Source organism: Melospiza melodia, chromosome 9 (genome assembly GCF_035770615.1).
Source record: "Melospiza melodia melodia isolate bMelMel2 chromosome 9, bMelMel2.pri, whole genome shotgun sequence".
NCBI classification, from domain to species: Eukaryota; Metazoa; Chordata; class Aves; order Passeriformes; family Passerellidae; genus Melospiza; species Melospiza melodia.
In genome coordinates, this window is record NC_086202.1 from 14,807,300 (window position 1) to 14,835,249 (window position 27,950).

Here is a 27,950-nt window from a genome sequence, read left to right on the forward strand (position 1 = left end):
TCCTTCTTACAAGAATTTTTCTGTGAGAAAGATAGAACTTAAAGTTTGTTACAGAACACTTGTCTTAAGTAGGCATCTGTATACATCCAGCTTAAGTGTAATGAAAACCCTGATGTTGCCAGAAAACACAAGTCATGGAGATTTATGAAGCATGTTGTGCAGACTGATAAACTGCAGTGTCACAGAAATGAGAATGCTGCAGGCAGCCAACTAGTGTAATATAGGTTTGTGCAATAAATAGTCTGATAATAACTGCAGTACAGTACAATCACTGTGCACTTAAATTATAGTGTGGTATTGGACATAGTAGGTGTTGCATTTACCAATACATTGCCACTATTCCATAAAGTAATTTTGGCTAAAAGATATTATCAAATTCCAAGAGAAAATGCTGAACAAAAAATATTTATCTTAAAATATGGCTTATCTTAAAATAAACTAGCAATAAAACACAAATATATATATTTTATTCACATATGTATATATATCAGCAGTGGTAGTTTTAAATACATAATTTTAATGTTTCATAATATTTTTCTTTATTAATGAATGGAAAAATTCAAGGAAATTAAATTATATTCCTTGGACAAACAAAATAAGTGAAGTCCACAGATATGTATATTACATTAAATATGTTGGAGCACTTTTATGTATGACTGTTGCAAATTCAGTTTCAGACCTGGTTTATTCTATGCATACTTCCTGTCAAATATGTGTGATAATCTCTGGTTTATGCCTGTTTGGAAGGAGGGCTTAAAAGTCTTGGGAAGAAAAGCTGCATTAGATTAATTCACTTGGTTTTGAGTTGAGACACTTTGGAAAATTATACATAAAGTTCCACTGATCTCCCTGACATTGTACATCCTAAATAGTTGAAACCCATCACTGGAAATGTGGATGACTCAAGTTAGTGTTCATTGAAAATTCCAAATGAAAAGGCATTAAAGAGAAAATCATGCAACAAATAATAAGCTTAAATTGCAGCAAGGGGTAAAGAGGTTAATGTTAGGAAAATATTTCAACTTACAAAAATAGTTGACAATTAAGACAGGTTACCTGGAAGGCTGTGGGAACTCTGTCCCAAGCAATTTGTTCACATGGATTAGTAAGGCCAAGCCAGTCATGACAGATGTTTAATGTGACTCTGACTCAGAGCTTTTGAGTGGACAAGATGATCTCCTGATGTTCATTCTTGCCCTACAATTCTGTTACTAGTAAACCAAGGATTTTTCCTAACAATATTTCCATTTTTCAACCCTTATTTGCTGCTGAATTTCTACAGTCTCGTTGGTCTCATAAGAAACTCCTGTGTTTCATTATGCAAGCAAATTCTGACAGAAGAGACTTTGAAACTAATGTGTTCCAAATATGCCTTCAGTGTTTGGAAATGTTATGAGTCCTGTAGAAACTGGCTGCTGATCCTGCAGGTATTTTTAATCAGGCACCACCTTACTATATAAAACGTAACAAAAAATTAGGCCACCTTCTGCTCTGAAACACATGCACTCACACTGGATTTTCAGTGGGAGTTACACGTACTTAGTCACAAGAATATTTTGGTTCACAGGTTGAAAATACTGCTCATTGCTACCTAAAAATAAATTTTGGTAAATAATCTGTAATTTTAATGATGCAGATTAAAATATATTAGATATTATATGTTGAAATTACCTTAGTAAAATAGAATGTCCAGGTTAAACTTTATGCCTGTATTGATTGAGTACTCATTCAGAGAAAAGGGTAATGCCATTATTATTGGATTACACTTAGTAATCAGAGAATCATTCAGGATTTTAAGTTTATCAGAAAGTGAACATTGGTGAGGTTTTCTGTGAAAGAAAACTTAAGCACACGAGATACCAGACTTGTTTATCTATAAGAGATACCTAGTATTGTTTTAGCTATTAATTATGAGGTAAGAGAACTGTGATTACAGAAGACCATTTGTGTTTACTTTTAAATATTTTTGAGGAATGTAAAAAAAAAAGTCATGAGTGGTCAGTCACACGATCTTGCTGCCTTTTCATATGGGATAAACTTGCAGACATCGCCAGAAAAAATAAAGGTACCTCTACAGGGAGAGTTCATTTCCACTCTGGAATTCTATATCTGGAATTACTGATGTCTCTATAACTCTCTCTCATGAATCCAAAAGATAAGGAGCAGGAACTGTGGGCAAATCACAACCTCTGTTATTTGCAAATTAGCTAACCCATGCTGGCTATTACTTATAGGTAAGGCATTTTTGGCTGCTTAATGTGGTTTATCATACTCATGTTATTGTCATATAAGAATGGTATTAAACTTGTCTACTTGTGTATCTCAGTCATCCATTAGAGGTGTTGCAGAAGCAACCAATTACCCATATTCCCTCTTCATGCTTCTAAGAGAGTGTTTTCCAACTAGAGAGAACATTCCCTTCTGAGGTTCTGGTATTGCTAAATCAAATAATTATTGTACCTAGCAAAGCTAGGCAGCCTTTTGACCCAGAAAGCTGAGCAACGAGATGCTCTTACAGTTTTGTGAAGATGGCTGTTTATTCCTTTTCAAATCTATTTTTTCCATGTTCATAACTTTCTAGAAATGACACATCATTTCTATCTTTTGTTGTTTGATATTTATCGATTAATATTTATAAAAATAACTCTATCCTTGCTTTTCCTTTTCTTTCAAAGTTTCATGATCACTTCCAGTTGAGTGCTCAAAAAAACCCCATGATTTTTTTTAAAACTTAACTTTTGACCTCTTTATAAATGATGGAAAACCTTTCTTTTTGCTTCAGGTTAAAATCTGGAATGGGAATCACCAGAAATAGATTTCTGTGTATGTCAGCTTTTAAAAAAATAGGAAAAAGCAAATGTTCATGCCATCATCATACATAAAAGATAGCTCATAGCTCACCTTAGTAATACAAAGACCGACAACAGCAAAACCCCTCAACATTAAAGTTAAAAATCAGGGTTGACATTCATGAACTCATGCAATTGTACCCTTGTTTCTTACTTTTCAATAGGGTGAATTAAGGACAAAATGTCAACCTGAATTTTTGTCAATAAATCTAAATCTCCATGGTTTTGTGGAGTCAAGTCATTAATTGAACAGTACTTTCTATGGGTTAACAGCAGGAAAATCCATAATATTTTTTTTCTAATATAAGATTAAAAAAGAATGCTCCTTGCTGCCTCTAGATTAGCAGCAGATTGAATTACATCCTACAGACTGTGAAAGAGAAAGTGTTCCAGAAAGAAGCTAGAAGTCTTAAAACCATCTAAAAAATAAGTTATTTTCAGCATGTTCTAATGCTTCCCTCCTGCTTGTTACATTTAATGAAAGCTTCTTGCTAAGTTTTAAGTTCTTGGCTACCTGCATATCTGTCAAGATGAAAAATTTGGAGTTGTAGAAATGTAGAATTGCATAAATCCTAATGTAATATTTTCTCCACAAAAAACAAAAAAAGTTGGCTTTTTTCTTTTTGAAAACTTTAGGAATGAAATTTCATTAAGGTTCTTCACAGGGTAGATTAGTTTCTGAAAAAGAATAATGCAGTTGTGTAGTACAAAATCGAGCAAGTCTGCATGGCACCTGGAGTTTGATGGAAGCAAGTGAAGATAAGGCACTTGCATAAGTAATGGATGACCAACCTGTTAAACACAATAATGGGGTTTATACATAGCATAAATTTCTTCTTGGTTACAGCTGTTCTTGGCTGGCTACAGCCACAGGTGTAAGCATTGTTGGTGGGATGTGGAGCAGGGTCTCCCTCTGAGTTTCATTGTCTCCTCTCTTGGTTATATTTTTACTGCATTGCACTGTTCTAAAGAACTCAGACCTTATTCTCATTTCTTAAGAACTCAGAATTTATTTGAAATTTTGTATTTCAAGTATATTGAAGCTTGAAAAGATATGAAATACGTTTATATTGAAAAATATTCCGAACAAATTTGAAAATTTATGAATTTTCAAGCTATGCTCACTCACCTGTGAATTAGTCCACTCTGAGTAGTGCATATGTTTCAAATTACATATATAATATATACCAGAAGAGCAGTGGTTGAAAGAAGCCTTCTCTCAGCACTGACAGCTGGTATGGATGGACTCTCACAAGCCTGAAAAGATAACAATGAATAATAAGTTAATTATAGGGTCATAAAAAATAAGATTGGCAGAAACATCTGTAAGTCATCAAGTTTGACTCTCCTTTCAAAGCAGATCCAACTTAAAAGTGAGCTCAGGTTCTCACCTAGGTCAGTTTTGAAAATCTGCAGGGACTTCTTCCTCTTGTTCTGGCTCTGCATCCTTTTAGCATTCAAATTGGATGAACCACAAACATAAAATGTAAGGCCTGAAATAAGTCACCAAAAAAAATCACCCAATCCCATCAAAATTCAGGAATAGGTTACAAATTAAAATACATGGAAACAAAGTTGTCATTACTAAGGATTCCTGAGGGGAAAAAAGATAGGAGGTAATGAAATGTGCTTTAAAATGTTGGAATACCACTAAAAAAAGTCAAGGACAGAAGTTATTCACAATTAATCAAATTAATAGATTTTGGATTCCCACTATTTTCTTTTTGTATTAGTTTATTAAGGTGTAAGTAGTGGTTACATGTAGAATAGTTGCCTGTTCCAAATGTTGCCAGCTGTAAAACTGGATTTTCCTTCAGGGAAGATGACAATTTTTTTGCTATGTCTTCTTTTTCTGAAAAGGAAAATAAACTTAAGATTGAGAAGTGATTATGCAAGAGAGATGCAGAAAAAATTATGATTGAAAAAAATTGAAATGTTTTATCTTTGTATTTTGAATTTTTTACCTGACCTATAGTTTGCAGCCTCACATTTTAGATTTCTGGTGAATAAATTTTCAGACTCTAGTCTTTGTGGACTGCAATTTAATTGTTGAGGGAAGCATTCTATTCTGTCCTGCTGCTCTGTATAAGGACTGAGATTTTTTTTCCACAGGAAGTAATTGTGAACAAAGACAATACAAGGGTACTGTCTAACATATACAGGCACCAGGTACATAATAGTTTATTTGCAATGTTTCTTTGTGCAGTCTTGGTAAATAAAGCAAAAATGTGTGCCTTCAGGATCTCTATGTCAAAGCACTGAGGTTATATTTTAGGATTTAAACATCTGTGCCTTGCCCTGGCTTTATCTGACTGTTTCCAGATGGTTTTCTGTACGATTGAAAGCAGCATCAGTGCGGATGAACATCATGTCTACTACTTTTTCTTAAGAGATGCTCCATCCTCAACTCATGACCTGTGGCAAACCCTAAAAATACGAGAACTATTTTAAAAAATCAAAATATTTTAAAATTGGAACCAAATTAAAATGCAGAGTCCTTTCCTTTACCACAGAGGTCTTAAGAGGATTTCGAAACCTGTATGTATGCTTTTCATGTCTGAAAAAATTCCTTTTGGGAAACTGTTTGATCTCTTCTCAAAAGATGTGGGTTTGATAGCTGAAAGCTTGGTAGTTGAAAAGATTCAACAGAAAGGGTTTTGTGGTTTCCATGGATCTTCTGTGTAAATGCTTTTCAATTTTAAATGGCCCTCGGGGTTTGTGACTGAATACTTCTTGTAGACCAGGAAAATTTAATAATCCAAATTATATTATTTTTATTTAGTGTGTGGTTTCTTCATGTCTTAAACAAGACTGTTTGTCCTCTCACTTTGCCTGAGGATACATCTTGCTATAGCTGTGTGATTAGATTTTAGATACATGCAGTTGAAAATAAACCAAATTACCTAACTAAATGTAAGGTAGCAGTAAATTGTGATTAGCACATAATTGTAAACTTCATAATTGTAAATTGTAAAGAGATGCAGAAGTTTGAAACACTAAATGTTTAAATTTGAGGATGTAGCACCTAATCATTAACAATACTTTGAAGATGAGGCATTTATTACCTTATTAGTAAAATTCTCAGAAACAGTAAGAATGCTTTAATACTTTGAAATATTAATATTTAAAAGCCAATAGAGATACTTCCATATATTTTCTATACACAGTCTAAATATGCCTTGAGTATGGTGTATGTGTTTCATTTAAGAATATGCCTACGAGATGCTGAACAAATCTAGAGGGATGAAATTTACCACTGTTCTGTGCACTTCATAGGAAAACACTCTATGAGGACATATCAACCTATCAAATATGACTTTATCAAATATTAAAAATATGTATGCTGCACTGTGGCCATAACATGTGTGATTTTAAAGTCTTTCTGAGAGGACTCAAGCAGTAACAACCCAGTCTATGTGAGAGAAACCAGCTGATGCATTCAGCAGTTTTACATGCAATTATGTCTGAAGCTGTAATTTTCATTTTCATTGAAGAAGGACAGTTTGGGGTTTTTTGCAGAAATGGCAGATTTCCCAGGGCAACATTAAATTTCCTAAACTGATAACTTTAATGGCTTGTATCAATCAAACAGGCTGTAAAAGATGCTTGAAATGTTTCAGAGCCAGCTGAAGAGATAAATATGCTTTTTAGCTTTCTCACTACTATATTCTCTCTGTAAGAAGTTACACTAACATTCATCATTCAGGAATTAATAAACTAAAGTAAAAACTGTGATATTAATATAGAAAAGCAGGATATTTTTGAAGACTGAATTTAAGATTCCTGTTTTCTAGGCTTTGAACCATTAAAGCTCATATTTTCACATTTCACCTACAATCATCTTTAATGGAAAGATGGAAATTTATTCTTATATTTATTTTGATTTCGTTAAAGGAACAGTTTGTTTAGGGATGTGTCTGTTGTTGAGACTTTTCATGTCTAATAACTCAGCTGTAGTTGGTCTGAGATCGATAGAGATCATTAAACTTCTCTGGGTTCCACATGAATGGCTGGGCAGGTGAATAACAAAGATAAATAAAATACCTCGGCATAAGGGAGAGCTGAAGTTACAGAGAGATGGCAGAACTGTGGGAAAGATCTCAAAGGGACCTTGCAATGTTTTAAACACCAAAAACAAATGTAAAATTTGTAGAAAATCAGATTTGAGTTTTTCCCACATAAAAGTTCAGCTTAGAAAGCTAAGATTCTTTATCACCTGCCCTCTGGAACAGGGTCTTAATTTTACATCAAAAGATATAAGGCTTGCCAAAAATGTGCAAATTAACAATGTAGTTTCTTTGGAAATGCACATCTTTGAAGTGTTTCTCATATTTTTCACTTTCTTCTAAACAATTTCAACTCCCTCTGGCACTTTGGGCAAAGATCTTGCCCTTCCTGTAAGATCATTGACTTATATCAGAGAAAAAGGAAAGAATACATGAATTTAGAACAATAGAATTAGCATGGTCTCTCTAGAGCTATTTCTCATGAGTTCCTGTATTCTCTTTCCATTGTCTGTTTGCACATATCTGTCTCAAATGCTCAGCTGAGCAAATCTAAGAAAAAAGCTGCTGGGTCTACCATTGAAGTCCCTATCTTTGTGACATTGATTGCTTGGTCATTAATATTTTCTGAATGATTCTCTCTGGGTACAGTGAAAGAGTTTAACAGAAGATAAATCTGAGAGTATTACTCCTAGTTACCAGTGAATCTTATGCAATTGAAATTATTTAGCTCTAACTACTCATTATAGCTCATAATAAAAATTAATGCTTCGGAATATCTTTTTTTAATACAACAAATATACTTCATAGCTAAATCCAAAAATATATCAAGTAGTGAATAAATAACCTCTGAATCAACTCTCAAAGCTTCTCATTCTATGAAAGTTAAAAATACTGTATTTTCAGGTCATTTGAGAATTACAGAATTTCAAAACAAGAACTTGAATGGTCTGCTTAAAAATTTTAAAAATTACTGCAGAAGAAATAACATTTTTTTGAGAAAAAAACATTCCCTAAAAGGCACCTGAGTGTCAGAAACTTAAAGTGCATGAAACACAGGGGAATTCAGGAAGTTATGTTGGTCACTTATTATGTTGCCATAATAAAATACAGGATTGACATAAATTCCTTTTTAAAATTATTATTTAAGAATTTAGTCATAGGAGAACATAGACCAGAGCCCCTTGTCAGTGACTTTCACAGTCAAACCAAATTAAAATATATGTCCTCATGATAGTAATTTTATTTGGTTCTTTTGGCAGCCTTAATGAAATACTAGCTCAAGTAAAACCAAAGAAATCCATATTTTCTGTTTAAAATGCAAGGTGGCTCTACTGACAGTCATAGGACATTGATACTAATATAAAGTGATCTGAGTATTAAATATGTGACAGTATAGGAGTACAGCACTTATTATCTTTACATGCTTTACTTTTCATTTCACTTTCATATTATATAAAATGCCATTGTCACATATAGGCTGCAATCAAAATTTCTTGTCTTGATGAGGGTTGATAGTTAATGGTTCTTTCCTCCCCTTTGAAAGGCAGAAGGACATCCTGGTGGTAATTGACTTTCCAGAGGTGTACTGCAATGCTTGCTGGAGCAGTTGTGTTTGATTCAGTAGACTGGAACTGCAAAGTGATTTCAGCTAACAGCCCCACGCCAGAGCAGTCAAACGCCTGGAAAAATGAGGTGGCAATGAATACCTCCAAACAAGGGTATCAGCCATTTTACTGCTGGAAATTAACTGTGGAAGCAGAATTGAAAGGGCTGCTTTGTTCTCTAGGGATAAAATAATCGTGTAAATAAAAAATACTCAAAGCATAAGTATTATTTCTCCTCCCATGATTTCTCTCCGAGCATTACCATAAACTGTTCTCTCTAGAAGTATCATACCTTTGAACTTAAATACTGAATCTTTAAGAAATACTAATAAATGTATTTTCTTTCTCATTAGCATGATGCTTAATATTTTACTTACTTCTTCCCTTCACAAGTGCTGTCAGGATGGATTCCTACTTACCCTGACTTAAGTTATTTATTCATTAAAATAAGCAGGAATAGAAGTCAATAGAGCTAAACTACAGCATGGAATACACTGTAAGAATCATCTCTGTCTGATTTCCAGCAGCCCTCAAGGCATTCTCCAATAAAACAGGGAAAAAAGTCAAGGTGTCTCTTGCTTCTTACATACAATAGGTCTTCAATTAGTCCAGTTCACTAGAGACAATACAGTTATCTCTATGTAAATGAATCTCCTTTATCCTCTAAATTTTCTCTGAAGGTTTTTTTGAGTTCCTGAATTAATCTTTTATCTTTTTGTTACATGCATTTTTATTTTTCTTTCCTCTCTGCTGGCTTAGACTCTCTCATGTGCTCCTGGTAAAGCAAACTGCAACTGTACTGTCAGCCTGTAAATTCCTTTTCGTCTGCAAAATCCTGGATAAGTCACAATGGCCACACTCTCCATGGAGGGTGATAACCAAGGAAGGTGAATATAAATCACTTCAGTGAAGCCTCCTGGCTGCCCCCACCAGCAGGAAGGAGCCAGACTGTCACCCTGCCTGGCAGGGCTTGAGCAGGGACAGCCCTGGGTGGAAGGGCAGAGACACAGGAGTGAGTGAATACCCAGGGCAGTGGGCTCGCTGCAGAGAGCCTGAGGATATGACAGATAAGCTTTCCTATTAATTGGTCTGGGAAGTTTTAGGGAGGCAGAGAGAAAGAATGGTAAACAATCTGTGGCTGGTGTTTTGAGCAAGTTGCTTTCCTCATAAGGTCTTTACCGAAGAGTGGTTCCTTAATTAACCAGTTGGGTTACTGGTGTTAGTGAGAACCAGTCAGGTTCTGGGTGAATGATGTTGGTTATAAATATTGTGAGACTGTAATAAAGATACCCGTTTTGCCTTCTGGTTGTGGATGGAGTGTGTCACTACCCTTCTTGTTCCTGACTCAATGGTGACAAGAAGCAAATAGGTTTGAAGCTGTTGGTTAGATGGGGTTTCAGATCTTTTGACGCTGACTAACATTGTCCCACTTTATTGCCCATGTTCCTGGGACTCTTTAAGGACGGATGAAGAAAGGTATTTAAACTCCATTCTCATGGCCAATTTTAATAAAAAAACAGAGGCTAGTTTTGTCTAATAGAGGCCTGGACATAAGCTGAGCAAACAAATCTGCAGAGACATTTCTTAATCAATTTTTTAAAATCCATCTTTCTATGGGTTGGTGTCTGCCTCTAAATGGAAAAGATTATACATATTCTCAGAAGGACATTTTGACAATTAATTAATTAATGTTTGCAAAGCTCTTAAGTTGCAATAAGATCTAGAAAGAAGGGGTCTATATAAAATGAATTAATAACTACCTGTCCAGTGACCTTTGCTGCTTCTGTGCTGAGTGAAATGTCTTATGGGGAAAAAAAAAGTGGACTGTGAATGGGCAGTTAAGGAGAATAACAATAGTGGCACATAAAAGGTGACAAATAGAGTTTTCACACAATCCTTCTGCTATTTACTATTTAAAGCTTGACTTACAAAAGTAGAGTTTATTTTAGCATTATTAGTAGATTCTTATTTTATTTTTAATCTGTATTCTCCATCTTTAGATCTCCTTTGCAGACAGGAGAAAAGCACTGAAGGAAACATAGGTTATTTCTCTTCAAAAAGGTCATTGAGAAAAACAAACATAGTATTTATAAATATGTTTGTAAGTCAAGACTGTCTGGGAATAGGAAAAGTATATTCTCAGAATCACATAATGTTTAAAAGTTTTATTTTTATTTTATCAAATTCCCAGGAAAAAGGGCCACGAAATGATGTGATGCATGAAAGATTCACGAAGAATAATTTGAAAATCAGGCTCATAAATTCAGCTTTCTGCAGAGCAGCTACTTATCTGTCTGCCTGCCTCCTGGGTACTTGAACAGTGGCATCTGGTTAGCTCTGAAGTTAATGACCATTTTCTATATGAATTATTTTCACAAAGATGTTAAAACCAAGTCCAGGCTCAAGGAAAAAGAAAAGGGAAAGTCATCTTGCTGTGACTGTTCTTTTATTTTGATGTTTATTTTGCAAGTGGCTAGTCTTCCTGTATGACCTGTGCCCTAAACATAGGTAGAGCTAAACTGATAATTTTTTTTTAATTGGTACAATGGGCAGAAAAGAAATTAATGCTTCAGTGGTTTCTTTATATATATCTAACATGTACCTTTCTAGATTTGTGCATGCAGAGAGGAATAAAGTTAAATATATATATATACATCTTAATCAAGTAGTATCTGCAATAACGTCTATTTGAAGTCTTTTAAATGACTTCCTGATACATTGCCATTTTGTCAACCTCTGCAGAAAAAAAACCCCTTATAGTCAGTCTTGCATTACACCCATAAAGGCAATTTTTTCCAGACTCAGAACCTTGACACTGAAATTTTCTTTTTGGAAAATTTCAGAGTCAAGGTTCTGAGTCTGGAAAAAATTGGGGCTAGAGAATAGCCAGACACTCAAGCAAGAAATTTACCACTGGGTAGAAATCTCCTTTTACTTGCTGACTTACTGAGTAACATTTATGAAAATAAACTTAGCAGAATAGAGTGTATGTTAAGTTATCAGAATGAATGCTGCCTGCAGGCCATTGCAGTCACTCCTGCTGACATTATCCTGTTTCTATCAGACTGGCTGTGTAGCTCCCAGTATTTTGTGGTAGAGTTCTCCTTACAAGAGGAGTTCTTGCCGAAGGGAAGCTGCAGAACATTGAGGCAGGATGTCAACAGAGGGGCATCTCCTCCAGCAGTGTCTGCTGCTCTGTTTGGGGGGGTTGTGTTTGTGTCAGCGCATGTAATAAAAATTATTGTGCTTGCTGGTCTCAGGCAGTCTCTGCAGCAGAAACTTGGGGGTTCCCTGTAATGTTCAAGGAAAGTGATTCCTGCAGATCACTGCCCACTATTGCTCACTGTGTCTGCACAGCCCCGTGCTCAGGCCCTAGGCGTTGCTGCACTGCAGCTGAGAGGTGAGAGTGCATCCTGCTGAGCCCTTCCAGGCTGGATTTAATCTAATTAGCTGGGATAACAATGTTAGTGAAGATGTGATGGAATGAGCTTCGGTAAATAAATGTATGCTGATGTAAAAGCCTGCTAGGAATCATCAGGACATCCCTGGGTGGCCAGCAACAACAATGTACAAATTTGAAAACCTCTTCCCAAGGGCTACTGAAGCAATGGCTTGGCACTTGCTTCAAAGGCCCAAATCATCCCACTGATAGTTTATAGCTTTCCCTGTAAAACAATTTGAAAATATTATATAAGCTAACTGCTTGTCAAGATAAAATTATAGCTGGAAAAAGAATTTTCATTTTCTCCCTGGGGTTTCCTAGTCTTTAAAGATTTGCATGCATGGTTATCATGACTACAGCCAGTCTCTCTGTGTTGTCTGTCTTCCGCATAACATTCACATTGCTCTTCTTACTGCTGCATACAGGGTTCAGGTACTGGCAGCCTGAGTCTCACTTGTTTGTGTTCTTGAATGGTAGAAGAGTAACACAAGTAGATGAAATTGGCTCTGGGTTACTGCATGTTCTCCTTTGAAGAGGAGACACCCCACTGGCATAGTGAGAAAAATTAGAAAATCAATTCAGAAGTAGAAAAGGCAATTGGAAGACAAAAGCTGTTGACTGAACCAAAGGACATTGACCTTTAATGCTTTAAAATTCTAAGATAGTTATAAGAGGAAACAGGAAATGAAAAGTAGGGAAACATTATAGGGAAAAGATAGATTTTTTTTTTTTTTAATAGGAAAATATTCTTGGGGTGGGGGGAAAGATGGTTGAAAAGCATGTATTTGATCAGTTTACAAGGTTCACACTCCTGGTACAGCTTTATTACTCCTTTATTCTGTGAACAAGCATTACTGGACAGGAGCATAGCCCTTCACTTTTCCTCTTGTATGGCTGAAAGACACCAAAAGTTGGCTGCAGCAGCCTAAGGAGCAGAACCAGCATCTCTCCAGCTACAACCCTTACGCTTGGACTGCTTTAGCTGGGCTGGAAAACCTGTTCTGTGAACCAGCCCAGGTGGTGCTGTCCCAAACACCAGTGAGTATTGGCATTAGGGCTGCCCAGGGAGGAGCACGCCCCGGCTCCTGCACGGGTCAGGCACTGGCTCAGTGAGCACTGGGAAGGCACCACCCTGGGCAGGGATCATCCACATGGCATTATATCCATCTTGCTCCTACTGAGACAGGGGCAGCTGGGTTTTTGGGCTTGGAGACAAAACCCTGGGTGCCTTGGATTGCCCAGTCCCTTCGGGACAGTAACAGAGAGGTGCCTTGAGTGTAAACATAGGATGGGAGTAAAAGACTTTCATATCCTGCATGGTCTTGAACACCTCATCTCTCCTTGTTTCCTCTCTGTACAACAGGAACAATGCAATTTATTGACCACACAGGGGGCTGTAAGGCTAAATTAATTAATGTTAAAAACCCCTTTGATTCTCTTAGACAAAAGGTTTTCTAGAAGTATGAAAAATAGCTATTTATTTTCTACATTTTTGTCACTTTTTATTTATGCCCTATCAATTCTAGTGCATTTTTTCTTTAGAATTATTTGCTTTATCTCATCTGCATGAAGAAGAAATTGATAACAACTCATGAAGGCATAAAAAGTAATGTTTGAAAAGTCTGGTCTATATTTATTAATTTGAAGTGTACTTCCTCACAAGTAACATGTCTATGAAACTTCTTGGTCAATGTCTTTTCTTTGGTGACTTAGCAATATGGTCTTTTCTTTTTTATCCACTTTTTAAGGTATCCACAAGCTCACTCAAATGGACAAGAGCATGCACTTCTGCTCTTACAGATAATTCAACTTCTGTATCTTTGATTATATTTTCTATTCAGTCTATTTTAATCCTATTCCTCTCTTGCTGACTTTTCTTCTATTCGACAGCTTTTATTTCACTTCAGCCTTCGAGAATCCTGAACCCACCAATGAAGAATCATTTGTATACACTGTCATTTCTATTTGCTATTTTCTTTTTTTTTCCCCTCCCAGTGAGACGGGGGGGGGTGTGTGTGCAATGTGATGTGCTGGATATCAGTACAGTGCACCTCAGGTACACTGAAACATTTGACTTCACTTTATGTTGTTTCTAGAGTGTATTTTCTTGCTCTTAGCTCTGAGCCACAACAGGAATTCGGCTGAATTTTGCCACATTTCTGCCGCCCTGTGTAGCTACAGTGCTTCCACAACATCTGCTGCTACTGTTGTGTTCAGGAGCCTGCTGAAACTGTGAGCTGTGAAGCAGATTATCCAACACCTAAATACTGGCTTGTCTGAAACTTTAGATAAGAATTGATTTATATGTATGTATCCAATCTGTAAAAAGTGGTGGCACTGCAAAAAATGAAATTATAGGTTGCATTTTAGGTAAATTCTATGGTGTAATCACTTCAAGTGAGTTCAAAGTGCAGTATCCTGTACTTCATTCTCTATTCCTATCTTTTCTGCTCCTTACTATTTCTTAGATTAATTAGGATTAGCTTTTCCATGCCTCATTGCTGTACCCTAGTAATTTCCTGGATTTCAGAAATGCCACTGAAAATGTCTTTGTTAAAAATAATAAAAAGCTATTAAGCTAGCTTATTCAACATGCTCAAGTCAAAAGATATTTACAATCATTAAACTGTAGTGGATGAATGGATTTTGTAGGAAGACAGCTTGTTCATTGGAATTTGTTGAGCTCTTCAGAATAAGCCAAGTTGAAGAAAAAATATATACTCGGTGACATTGAATTTATGAAATCTGAAGGGCTTTCTGATGAGAGCAAAATATTATTTTTCTCTGGTCTGTTTACAGTTTAGACCATTAGGACAAAGATTGACTGTAAATACCAACATAAAATTTTCTGAGGCCTGACCCTTAATTCTGCTTTGGAAGGAGGTGGGAAAAGAGGTTAAGAAATTCTAACACTAATTCTGGGCTTGCATTAAATGCTGATTCATTTAATCTTACTATTGCTCTGTTTCTGTAAAAATCCTACCTTGCAATGAGTGTGACATCTCCTAATATTTATAATACCTTATAGAACACTAGTGGCTAGGTTGTGATCAGAATGTGCCCCACAGGTCACCAGGTTCCTCTTACACCTGGAGGACACAGCAGCAGGGAGTGGGAGGTGTTTGTATCCCTGCACATTGTTTCCACACTGAAGAAGTGGCTTGAACAGAAACTCATTTTGCCTGCTGACGGAGGAGGAGCATTGGTTGAGGCAGGAGATGAGTCAGGATTTCAGCTGAGCTCCCGGGTGCAGTGGAACATTCTCTCTTTGCTGCTGAGCATGGTCACCTCCAGCTGCAGGAATGGGCGCTGGGGCTCTCCGCCTCAGAGACCACAGCCCTGGAAGTGCTGTGCTCCAGGCACAATTCTGTGTTTTGGTTATGTGAATGGAAAATGTGATGATGGTTCATTTTGCTGAATTTGGACGTAGGCATGAAGGATGGCAAATTCAGTGAGAAAAGTGGCTCCATATAAATATTAAACTTTCTGCTCTTTGCTACATAGAGTACAGTTCTTATTGTGACAGTACTTCATTCTTTGCTTTTCTGGTTTTAGGGACTTTTAAAATATTTCAGCAATATTTTATTCCCAAAATACTTCAAGAAGGTACAATTATTTAAAAAGTATTTTCAACTTTAAGTCAGGCAAATTAAAATATCAGTTATTATCTCTCCACAGATTTTACCTGATTAGTGGTGGAGTTCCATTCATTATATGTGGGATTACAGCAGCAACCAATATCAATAATTATGGGATTGAAGGCAATGCACCATAGTAAGTACAAACCACTATCATACCACTTTTAAGGAAAACAGATTGTTTCTGTTTCTTATCCAGATAAATGTACCTGACTTCATAAAGGGTACAGGCATGCAATTTGGGATGGTATCTGTTACAAAACTTTATTAAATATTAGCTGTGAAAGAGCAATGTCTTAATCTGGAGCTTGCTGCTTCACCTCCAGCAATTCGACTCCATTACTGGCAATACAATCACCTTTCATTTACAGAATTACTCTGCATTTACATCTGAATAAGTGAAAGATATTAAAAATACCTAATGAATATCATATCTAATGCAGCTATTATTTATTTAAATATATTCATTTCATTATCTACCTTGATTTACCTTCTGGCAACGTAAAGCAAATTAAAAATAATTATGTAAGAAAAGGACAAGTAAAAATCCCTTCCCCACTTCCTCCACTCCCATCCCTCCACTAAAACCCAAATATTTTGGATTTTCACCACCTGGAAATGTTCCAGTCACAATGCCTGGCAATCCTGTCATAATCCCTTCATGTCCTTGTGTGTAGGAAGGTGTTCAGCAGACCTCCACAAGCTCACCAGGCATCACATTGTTATTAATTCCTAATTCTTGGCATGAAGTATGAGGTATCCATAAGTACATTTAGTCTTTCCATAAAAGCATAGCAGAAAGTGAATTAGACTGCAAAGTTAAATACAGTGTGTGTAACAGATCAGCATGGCAGTGACTGGCACACTAATGGATATTTTAGTACTCTGGCAGCACTAATACTCCAGAGGACATCACTCTTAGTTACTGCTTTGAGCATCTATTGTAACACATTTGAAACTGGTTATGTTCTGGGCATGAGAAGTGGCAGCCAAGGAGAATGGTTCATAAGTGAGCATCTGGCTCCTTAAAGACATTTTTATAGGTAATTGAAATTTAAATTCCAATAAGAAATCAGTGCATACCATGGCTAACTCAATGCTCTGCCTAGGGCCCAACACATATTTATATATTTATTCAAATTTATCCAATTAAACAGCCAGTTTATAATCAGCAGTGTATTCTAAAGCTCTATTATTTATGTTCATAAATACGACATATTTTTCATTTTGGTGCAGTTACTGGGGTTATACTTCTTTAATCATGTTAATGTAGCAAATCAATACCTGGTGCCACAGTGTGCACAGAAAACAAGGGACAGATGAGGAATGGTTATAAGACTGAGTAAAAAGTTTCTAATTCAGTGGCAGCATAGTGAGTTATATGCCTTATTCATTTTTTATAGTATTAGTAAAGTAAATGTAGATGCACAAACTTGAACTTCCTTTTACCAAATAGATTTTGTAAGTGATCCACAATGAAATTCTACTTGAAATAACAGCATCCCATGACACTGTTCCACTTGGGAGCATTCTGCTCTCCACTTTGCATCAAATATGCAGGGTTCAAATGTATTTCAAGTATTCACCTAGCTTTGTGTTCTCTACTTTTCCAATTAAATGTAGGTGGTTATTTACCTCTGTTTTCAAAATATTTTTCAGGGGATCTTCTCTTGTGCCTAACAGTAAATTGTGTACTCTTTGGAGTGTTTCTAAGTTCATTAATACATGTATGTATGTTTCTGTTTAAGATTCAGATATAAAAAATTCAAAGTCATTATTCTGCAGTTTCTTGCTGTAAAGTCCAGTGGGACTTTCTCTATTTAGCTGAGAAGTTCTCAGCCTGGGAGAAAAAAGTCATTCTGCCCTTTTTATAGTAACTTGTAGATAATTCCTGGCTTGTCAAGAATCTGATATCAGAAGTTTCCTCACTGGAACTGGAGGAACTGCAACTAATCACACATGCCTAAATGAATATGAAGTGTCACACAGTGTCACTTTTAGAGCTGGAATCATCATGACAGATCACCTGGTCTGTCTTTCTGACCCAGTGGGAAATTAGCTATATCCAAACCATTCCTGACAGTTATTTATCTGAGATACTTTAAATGCTCCCGTAATGGATAGACCACATTTCATTCCAACAGCATATTATCCTAATTGTCCTAACAGCTAAGAAACTTTTTAAAAAATCTAATTTAGATATTTCTTGCTGCAGTTTAAGCCCATTACTTTGTGCCCAAGTCCAAGAGATAAAGTAATTCCTCTTTCCAGAAATCCATGCAATATTTAGGATATAAGAACCTAGTAGCAGCTGTACTAGGCTACACTGCCAGCTCAGATCTCTGTCTGTAACCATGGCTAAAAGCAGATCATTGAGAAGAGTCAAAATGAGGCAAATATTCCTTCTCCCTCTAACCCATGTTCTGCCAGTTTCCATCTAGGATTTCATTAGTGGTTTCTTCTCCCATGTTTGTTTGATCAGATCATTCATACTTAAGACAATCCTGTCAGACTCATGCTGGCCTGGGAGCTACTTTAAGCTGCTCTAAAACGGTTATGGTTATTTTAAAGGCTAGCAAACCATGATCATGTTACAATGATACCATGCTACTAACATATCACAAAGAGATAATCAGTTTCCCTAATTTTTCTGAGAACATTCAAATTGACATGGATGAACTCCCAGGAATTCTAGAAACAGTACAGAATTCAGAAATGGCATATATCTTTGAGGTCTGTTCACTGCAGAAAGTGGTTACAGTTCCACTGGAAGTCTTTTATCCTTTTTTGGTACTCAGGCCATTCTCTCGCAAGAAGAAAATTCTGTAAGAGCAATCTTCAGGCTTAAGAATTTGTAGCAATATTCATTGATACAAACAACTGAAATCTGTACATTTCTATTGCTCACATAGGATGTATAAACGATGCCTCATTTGCTTTTTAATCAAAGTATTAGTGCTGACATTTTTAATAGTAGAAAAAAGGGTTGACATAAATGGTCTTACACTTCACTGCAATTCCGGAGTCTAAACTGACCTACATTTCTTGGAAATTTTTCAGTTTTAATAGTCTGTAAATTATACCACATATTCTATTCTATTTAAAAATTAGAAAGTGATGCCCTCAGCTTAATTAATATTAAAGACAGGCTCCCTCTCTCCACAAGCTGAACTTCTGATATACCGTTGTGTCATACTAGTCAGACAACAGTGACTTGTCCATCACATTTAATATGGGCTCTGAAATGTTCTTGACTCTCTCTTGTTGTTTTCAGCTGCTGGATGGCCTGGGAGCCCAGCCTTGGTGCTTTTTATGGGCCAGTGGCATTCATTGTGCTGGTGACCTGTGTTTACTTTCTCTGCACATACGTGCAGCTGAAGCGCCATCCCGAACGCAAGTACGAGCTGAAGGAAAAGGCAGAGGATCCGCAGAGAATGCCAAGCACTGACATGGGCCATGGTCACATTACAGACTCTGTGTCCGTTCCCCAGGCAACCTGCCCCATGATTTCTTCTTCCTTGTTGGAAAATGAGCATTCATTTAAGGCTCAGCTTCGAGCCGCAGCATTCACTTTGTTCCTGTTTACTGCCACTTGGACCTTTGGAGCACTTGCAGTGTCTCAAGGCCATTTCTTGGATATGATATTTAGCTGTCTTTATGGAGCTTTCTGTGTGACCTTGGGGCTTTTCATCCTGATCCATCACTGTGCAAAACGAGATGATGTGTGGCATTGCTGGTGGTCTTGTTGCCCCTCCAAAAGAAACACCTACTCTGTGCAAGTCAACGTGCGCCCAAAGGTCAACGTCAATGGCGACACCCAAGTTCACGCACCTTGTCTGCAGGAATCTCCGTGTCCCAACAAGTCAGCTGTGTTCAACCACCCAGCAGCCAGCCACTGCAAACTCACCAACCTGCAGGCAGTGCAGAACCACGTTAACTGCCTGTCGCCCGTGACGCCGTGCTGTGCAAAAATGCACTGTGATCAGCTGCTTGACGATGAGGCTCACATTCACGTCCACAACGAGGGAACCTTCAGACCCAACATGCACATTCACAGATGCCTGAAAAGCAGAACTAAGCCACGTTACTTCAGCCGGCACAGGTCTGCGGGGGAAAGGGAGTACGCCTACCACATCCCCTCGAGCATCGACGGCAGCATCCACAGCTCCCACACAGACAGTCCCCACAGCACGCACGAGAGCCAGGCGGGTCACAGACGGGCCTGCTGCTCCAAGAGTGACCCCTACCCCACCGTCAACCAGCCCGAGAGCAGCGACACAAGTACTGTCATATACAGCTGTGGCAAAATGCCAGACAGTGACTCCATGCACCACCCAGCCCACTTTGAAATGCACCCACGGACACAGTCATTGCCATTTAACACCGCAAATCACAACGGGATTCTCAAGGGAAACATGCACGAAGCCATGATATACAGCTCAGATAGTACGGGAAATATCAAAACTGGCCCTTGGAAAAATGAAACTACTGTGTAGTTCACGGGTCACCATAATGTGGTTTTTTGCCCTAAACCATCGTTATCTTTGGTTTTATTCCAAAATAAATATGGTGATATGTTTGCGTAGCTCATCAGTAAATTGTACAGCTTTTCATTTTCCTTGTAAGTGTCAAAGAAAGAGAGATAGTGACAGTTTTAAAGTGAAATTATTTTTAGAAGAAAGTTATAAAGTTATTCTGAAAGGTAATGAGAAAATGAAGTCTAGAAAATTGAATAAGAGAGGCAATATCCTTTTGTTTTACAGAATGGCATTTCTTTAGAAACATAATTTTCATTCATTGTTTTCACTTTTTTTCTGTAGTAACTTCAGACACTTTTATAAACATATCAGCATCCTAAACTTTTACTTATTTATTTTTGTAGAAAAATATTATTACTGTGCCATGAATTTTAATCAGAAGTGGCTATGGTAGAAATGATAAACAGGATTTTATAAAATTGCAGCTTTTTAGATATACAAAAGTGATACTGCCTCTAAAAACCTTCTGTAGCATATGGCCTGTAAAGTCATGTAATGTACAGTCTCTGTTCTGTCCTTTTTCTTGTTGGAGAGAAGTGCTAAGTAATGTCTCTGTTTCATCTTTGGTGCTGTATTGGTTGTATTTTGCATGACATATGTCAGGATATACCATTTGCTGTTTTATAGTGTTACATGTGTTTAAAAAAAAGAACAAAAAAAGTGTGGTACAAGGCTGTGACAAACCCTATTGATATTAATCTAGAGCATTATAAATCTACAGGAAAAAAAAATCACTCTGCACTAGTTTAAGTGGCACAATCCTTTGTATAAGGTTATATGATAGCTTTGATAAGGGTCCACTCTAATGTCTTTACAGAGCATGCACTACTCATTGTATGTGGCACTGTGCAGTGTAATAGCAATTGTCTCAACAGATTTTACACTTCTTTGTAAAGTATGCCTTTTAAACAAACCTGTAAGCTGTTCCACGTTAACCTTTCCACAGGTAAGTTAAGGTAGAGCAGTTTTATCATTAACTCTTTGAGGACTACAGTTATTTTCTTAAAGTAGCTTATTCTAGTTCAGAGATGCTGTATATATGATATTGTCTATTTAGTTACATGATCAATGTAGTCCAGAGTTGTCAAGAAAAAGGAAGTTCAGTAATTTTCTAAAAACACCTTCTTAGAATCCATCTATTAATTTCACCCCTTGCTTTCTGAAAATCCATTTCCTCCCCTAGCAAATTTCAGATTGTCTTAATCCTTTAATGCAAATTTGACCTTCAGAGAAGTTCTTTATGTTCATGATTTCTGCTGAATTGTAGGGCATTCCAGGGTCAGTAGCATTCTCTATTAACAAGGCTCTTGGCAAGATTTTTTTCATATTTCCATGAACATCTGGACACAAAGCATCAACTCACAGTAGAGAACTGCATCAGAATGATGCCTATATGAAATAAAACGGCTTTTTACAAATAGAAAGGGTGCAGAATAATAATAGATTTCAGAAAGTGAATGGGAGCATAGAGCTGTGAGAAAAATGTCTACAGTGGAAAGTGAACACTGGATCCAGAAATGAGAGAAAAAGCACAATTCTGTACAGCCACACAAGAAAGTTTGCTGTGATGTCTTCACACAGACTTATGTAATTGCTTCAGAGAGGAAATAGAAAATTCCATTGAGAGACCATCAGTCTGCGATTCTCTGTGTATATGTGGCAGAAATCTTCACTATATTTAAACTCCATATTTTTCTGTTATTAGCAGTTTATTAGACTCTACCTTCTTTTTTTTTAATATGTAGGAATAAATTTCCTAATAGTGTACATAAAGATGACAATTATAATTGTTAGAATGTTATAAAAACATGTAAGTCGGATGAATGTGTTCTGCAGTGTTGCAGGTGGGAATTAGTACTCAAAGGGTTAATGCTCAGTATCTGAGTGCAAGAAATCTTGTTTTTCTGTATTTTTGTAAATTTGAAATATATATTGTAAACTCCAGCAGTGCAATGTATCCATCTCAGATTGTGTATTTTTAAAAGGTGAGCAAGAAGAATGCACTAGGTGGTTGTCAAGTTTTAAGCCAATATACAACAATTTCATGACTGCTTCTTAAGCTAATACAAAAAAAAAAGACAAAACACTGAGCTTTATTATGTATATGCTGTATATGCTTGAACTGTCTCTAAACTAAAATACAGTATTTTTCTTTGTTTGCATACTGAAATATTTTCTGTTTCATAATTGTTTTCTTTTAATATTACTTTTACTCATTCCACATAGACAGTGACCCTAAATAAGCATAGACATAATGTGAAATCCACTTCTCTGTGTCTCAGCACTCTGTATATGTATATTCTGTAACAGTAAAGTTGTAGGAAGTCTGTAGACCATTATGCAAAGTATCTCACACACAGAGCCAAGATGAAATACTCACTCTGCAAGAATCCACTCAGTAAGCTCCTTTATTCAGCTTGTGTTTTAATCACCTCTGTTATTTTGTCTGAGAGGCCAATTCCATCTTCATAATGGCTTACAAAAAAGTAAATAGGTGCTGCTTTCCACAGAATATCTCTGGAATTCAAAAGTAAAATATTAAAACACTTTTCTTATTGTGTTAAAAATTAATTTAGTGAATATTTCTGGGTTAATTTGGAAGAGATGTGTTATGCAATAATCTGTTTGCATATTATTTTTTCAGAAAATATACAGTATATCTACAGAGTAGGAGACATGATATTAAATAAATATAAAAATGTTTTGTAACATCAAATTTGACCAAATGCTTTTTATGCTTTTGACTTTTGTTTTCTCCTTAAGATAAATGAGATCATTTCAATGCTTTGGAAGTCTGGTTTTGATTTATTGTGGGGTTTTGGTCAATTATAGTCAGTGAACCATTACTACTTTACCTGATTTTCTTCCCTATAAAAATAAAGTCAATGAAATAACCAGAGTATAATATATATTGTCCTAGTAAATTCCTCACGGACACACGTAACACATTTAAAAAGCAGTTTTCGTTTTGGTGATTCATTGATGATAATAAAATGGTTGAACAGATTTTACTGTTCACTTTCTGTCTGAGATTAATCAAGAGGAATTTTTTCCAAAAAAAGATAATTTTCAGAGAATGATGCAATCAACAGAAATCTGAATAGCTGCTACCAGAATGAAAATATGCTCTTGCTGTGGTATTGTTCTCTGCACATAGAAATTCCAGTTTTCATGACCGAATTTGAAGTCACATAGGTTGTTCATGAGAAAACTTCCTACCCAGCCTCATATAATGAATTTGGTTGTCAAAATAAAGCGTACATTTTTGCACATTATGTCTGGTCACATGTGTTGTTCCCAGGATCCGCTGATTGCGGCTGTGCTGATGGGACTGGGCAGTCACCGTCAGTGCTCATGAGCAGCTGCTCTCCTCCACGCACAGCTGCCTGCCTGCCACCCTGTCAGCACCCTAGCCGGGTGTGAGCCCACCGTGGGAGCCTCACTGGGGCTGGAGAGCATTCATCCTCTCTGACCAAAGCAAAGTCTGTGCTTAGAGCAAAGTCAAGGCCACCTTTGATGGACTGACCGCACAGGCGATTGGGCAGCCCCCACTTGAACACTAAGCAATGAAGGCAGAAAAATGTAATGCAAGTGGATTTAAGCAGTTTTAGGTCCTCCTCCCTCCATCTCTCTAAAGCACCTGCCTAGTAAGTCTACTGTCTACAGATAGCTACCAAATCCAGACAAACCTAGGCAAAAATCGGCAGCTGACCTAAAATTCTTGGTTAGCTGAAATGAGTGAACAGCACAACCTAGTTAACAATCAGAGAAGCCCAAGCTGGAGAAAACCTCTTTGGATGCTCTGTCACAAAGATGTTTCATGTTGGTTATGTGTGAAGACATGGAACTAAATCATGTCTGAAGATCTGAAATTGCTCTTGCGTAGACACTGTTAAGGCTAACAAAGCTGATTTCAACTCCTCAAGTTCAGAGGTAGCTTCCACTGTAAATTATATGCCTTTTCACAATGAAGAGATTATCTGACATTTCACTATTTGGGAAAAAGAAAGTTGTCATCCCAATCAGGCTAGTAACCTTTTTATCATAGGATTTTCTTTGCATGGAAACAAGAAAAAGGAGACCACCTGTACTCCCAATGAGTTTTTGCTGCCTATGAAATGTCAGGCTGATGAAGACATTGGCAGCTCAGCAGCTTCCTTGCCAGAACATAAATTCAAGTTCCTGTAGCAGCATCCTCCAATTCAGAAAGAAGCTGTAGAACGCAGCTGGATCAATCAGAATTCATTGGCTGAGTTTAAAGGCTGCCTGGCTGACTTTAGTTGAGCAATTTCAGTAGTAACTTGGTGCTCTAGGCAGCTTTTACTTGCCTAGTTAACTCCACAAGGAAATGAGCTTTTGGGTTAGCTGGTTGGGGTTTTTTTTGCTGTGCCCAGTTAACTATTTTCTAATTAGCAACTGAATAGCTAAGAAGAAAACTTACTCTACAAATTACCTTAACTATAAGCCATGAGTTTTTGGTTCCTTTTAGGCGGTCTGTGAAGGTGCAAGTGAATCCCTATTCCCCTTACCTGACCAGTCTATATCCTGAGTTTTTAAGGGAGCCAAACAAGCAAGTATCAGTGAATTCAGGTCAATATAAGAGGGCTCACTTCTCTGCAGGGAGGGTTGAAATTTGCAAATTCTAGAGCAATTCAACCTCAACAAATATCCTGCCTTGAAGTTGTGCAGCTGGCCATGCCTCTGAGGTAAGGGGTTCTTTGTAAACATGGTGTCTGCATACCCTATAGGTACTGCTGTCTCTTTACATTTTGATCTGTTAGAATTGTGTAGTGCCTTGCAGTCTGAACAACAGAATGAGTGACTGTTCCCATCAGCCCATCACTCTGCTCCAGCTGTTTGCCTTAACCTGCAGCACACTGCCAGGCAAGATTCTCCAGCACAGCCAGTGTTTTCATTCATTCCTACATTTGTTTCCCAGGTACTCAATAACACCTGAGGAAAGCAGCAGGAAGAGTTTATTTTGGGACTAGGGGGAATTTCTGGGAGAAGAGAAAGCAATAAAACACATTATTCATATTCTTCTCACACCACTTTTGTTAGCCCATTTGTTAGTGAGCTGGAAGCAGTTACAGTCACTTATTCCCTGATTCTTTCCATTGCAAGACCTTGTTCTCCACTAATTAGAACATAGCTGAAAGTTAAGCTTTTAGCTTGATTTATGCCCTCAGCAATTACTGCCCTCAGATGGATGATTTTACAGAGTTCAGCCAAAGCAGCTGCAATGTTTTCAACAAAGACTCTTGATGAAAGCACGTCTGTCCACAATAACACCTTTCAGTGATTTTGTAATAGTTCTGTCTTCAAGGCCCATTATTTGAAAACTTTGAGCAGTATGGCTATTATAAGAAGATAGCATCTCTTGCCGCTTTTATAAAGTAAGTGGTTTGGTGCAGATAACTTAGCCACTAAAAATACCACAATATATTACTCTGAAATGTCTTCCTTCTTAGTCTGTGTATGCCTCAACTGGGACCACACTCACTGATCTTGTGCTGCTGCTGCAAGCCCTAGGGGCTCTAAAGGACCAGCCCTATAAATTATTCCCTTCAGCTGCCCTCAACTAGGATTAGGATTGAAAACAGGGGACCTTGGTTGTTATCTTCTCTGCTAAATGCTCCAGTTTGCTTCCCCTTCAGAGGCACCATGATGGAATAGCAGAGAGAACTGACTGGTTTGTATGAGGGAGACAAATGCTGGGCTTGAAGAAATCAAGAGACTGATCTTCTAGCACTGGATCAAGCTGAATGGAGCAAGCTGATCAGCAGGAGAGAGGTGGGTGTGGTAGGGAGCTGCAACATGACTTGAGGCCTGGAAAGGAAAGGAACAAACTTTAAAAGAGAGACTTGGATGTTGGAAAAAAACTGGGACCAAACTGGTTGTTGGGGTACAGGAGGAGGAAAGTGAAACAATGAGTCTTTCCAAGCTGGATGTGAAAGCCAAGCTTTGTGACTCCACTGTCATCAGTAAATATCTGAAAACCTGCTAGCAAAATGGCTATTCACTTATAATATTGTCCTCATACAAAATGACTGTATTAGTGCTGTCAGCTATTCCAGTAATGTGTCAGAAATCTGGGTATTGAATCACAGATGCTCAAAGCTGTTGATTAACCAGATATTTCATGTTCCACATGACAGAATCTCTGTATTTTTAATGTCTTTTGAAATCTAAACGCTATCACAAAAAAGAAAACTGATTTCAAACAGTGTGAATGAAGCTGAAAGTCAAACACACCAAATTGAGGAGCTGTTAGAATTAAGGCTGTCTTTGGAACCTTCATTCACAGCTTCAGTCTGCCTTTTGATGTTGTTTTTCAGTATTTGAGATCATGCTGCTTTCTAACACTTTGGCTTTGATGCTGCACATTTAGTGTTCTTTAAATGTGCTTTTGTGTACATCTAGAGCTAAGCCAGCCATTTCACTGTAAGCTTTCTTGTCTTTTTATTTTTATTTTTTTTTCCTGGAACTTTTGGTTCTTAGAAAAATATTGATGTTGAAACTTTCTGGTAACACAAATTCTGCTTTTCAAATCTTCCCTGTGCTAAATACTAAAATGGAAGAAGTGGAATGAAAGACTTTCCACTGAGCTTCTGCTTGTTTGTTTGGGTTTTTTTCAAAAGTAGTTGTAGAATTGTCCCAAGTGTCGTCACTGCTATCAGGAGAAGGAGCAGGCTGAAGTCAGGAGGTGCCTGCCTGACTGTGCAGCCTGTAGGAAGCCTGCACCTTAATGATGATAATTTGTGTTGACAAATGGGCTGCCCGCAAATCCCATCTTCCCTGCAACAGAGCCTCTACTGGAATGCCTCCTATGGATTAGATCCCTGGGGCTGCTGGGGAAAGCATCCCATGCCCTGCCCCTCCAGCCTGCAGGAGCTGCCAGCTCTGGCCCCTGAGGGATGGACACGCCTTGGTGTCTCGCACTGTGCAGTGGCCTCCTCCAGCCAACAGCTGCCCTTGCACACCAGGAGAGGTTCACTGCAGGTTTAGGCCATTGTACAAAGGTCATTCTGCTCTGAGCTCCAGGAAGGTCTCTCTCCTTCAAACTCACACCTCCTTGCTGACCCAGAGCTCATTGCTCACTCCAGAAGCTGGGAAGTCCCAGTTCTCTTGACAAGATGGCATGAGAATGCAACATCAGCATGGAGGGGTGGTTTCTCTCCATCTGGAGTAAAACATACTGAAACCTTCTCTGTGTTCCTATATATGAGAACTAAAAAGCAGGAAGGAGAGCTAATGACCAGCTAATCTCTGCTAGGATAATAAGGGGAGTAGTTTAAGTGCTACAACAAACAAAACAAACCCCCAGCCATTCTGAGTCAGTATGGAAGCCTTAATTCCAGCATTATAACAATGTTGTATTCCACCTGACAGCACAGCACAAGTAATGTGACACCCAGTCAAGGGCTATAGTACATTCAGAGTAACTACACTTCACCACAATGCTTTTCCTCTGGATAAAAATAAGTTGTACACAGTTGTACCGGGGAAAAATTTTCTGCATCTTTTGATACACTGGTGGGCTGTCTTAGATTAAGGACCCACTTAGTGCGGACATGCACTTAAAATGGTTTTGTACTATTGGAGTGAAAAGAGGGAAAGTTACTTTTTTTTTTTTCTTTTTAATTACACAAAAAGTCAATCATCGGTGTTACACTGAGATGTTATTTTTCTTCAGTATGTAGATCACACAGAGTCAGAGAGCTGCATAACAGAGCACTACACCAGAATTGAAAAACAACCACAGGAAGAGGGGAAAAAATCCTCTTACTGTCAGCATTTCTCAACTTTGTCTGTAAGGGAATGATTTCAGATCATGCAATCTGCTTCATTAGCCTGCTCATCTTCTCAGTG

The 27,950-nt window shown here is 37.5% G+C and overlaps 1 protein-coding gene across 1 annotated transcript in view; it reads left to right on the forward strand.

Moving 5' to 3' along the window:
- The window catches only part of LOC134421944 (adhesion G protein-coupled receptor A3-like), a 252,236-nt gene extending 228,883 nt beyond the window's left edge, over positions 1–23,353 (forward strand). Inside the window, exons 18-19 of the mRNA XM_063163434.1 lie at positions 15,581–15,676; positions 18,815–23,353. Of these exons, the coding sequence (XP_063019504.1) occupies positions 15,581–15,676; positions 18,815–20,036 (1,318 nt within the window). The 3' untranslated portion in view covers positions 20,037–23,353. The remainder of the gene's footprint in view (positions 1–15,580; positions 15,677–18,814) is intronic.
- The last annotated feature ends 4,597 nt before the right edge of the window (positions 23,354–27,950 follow it).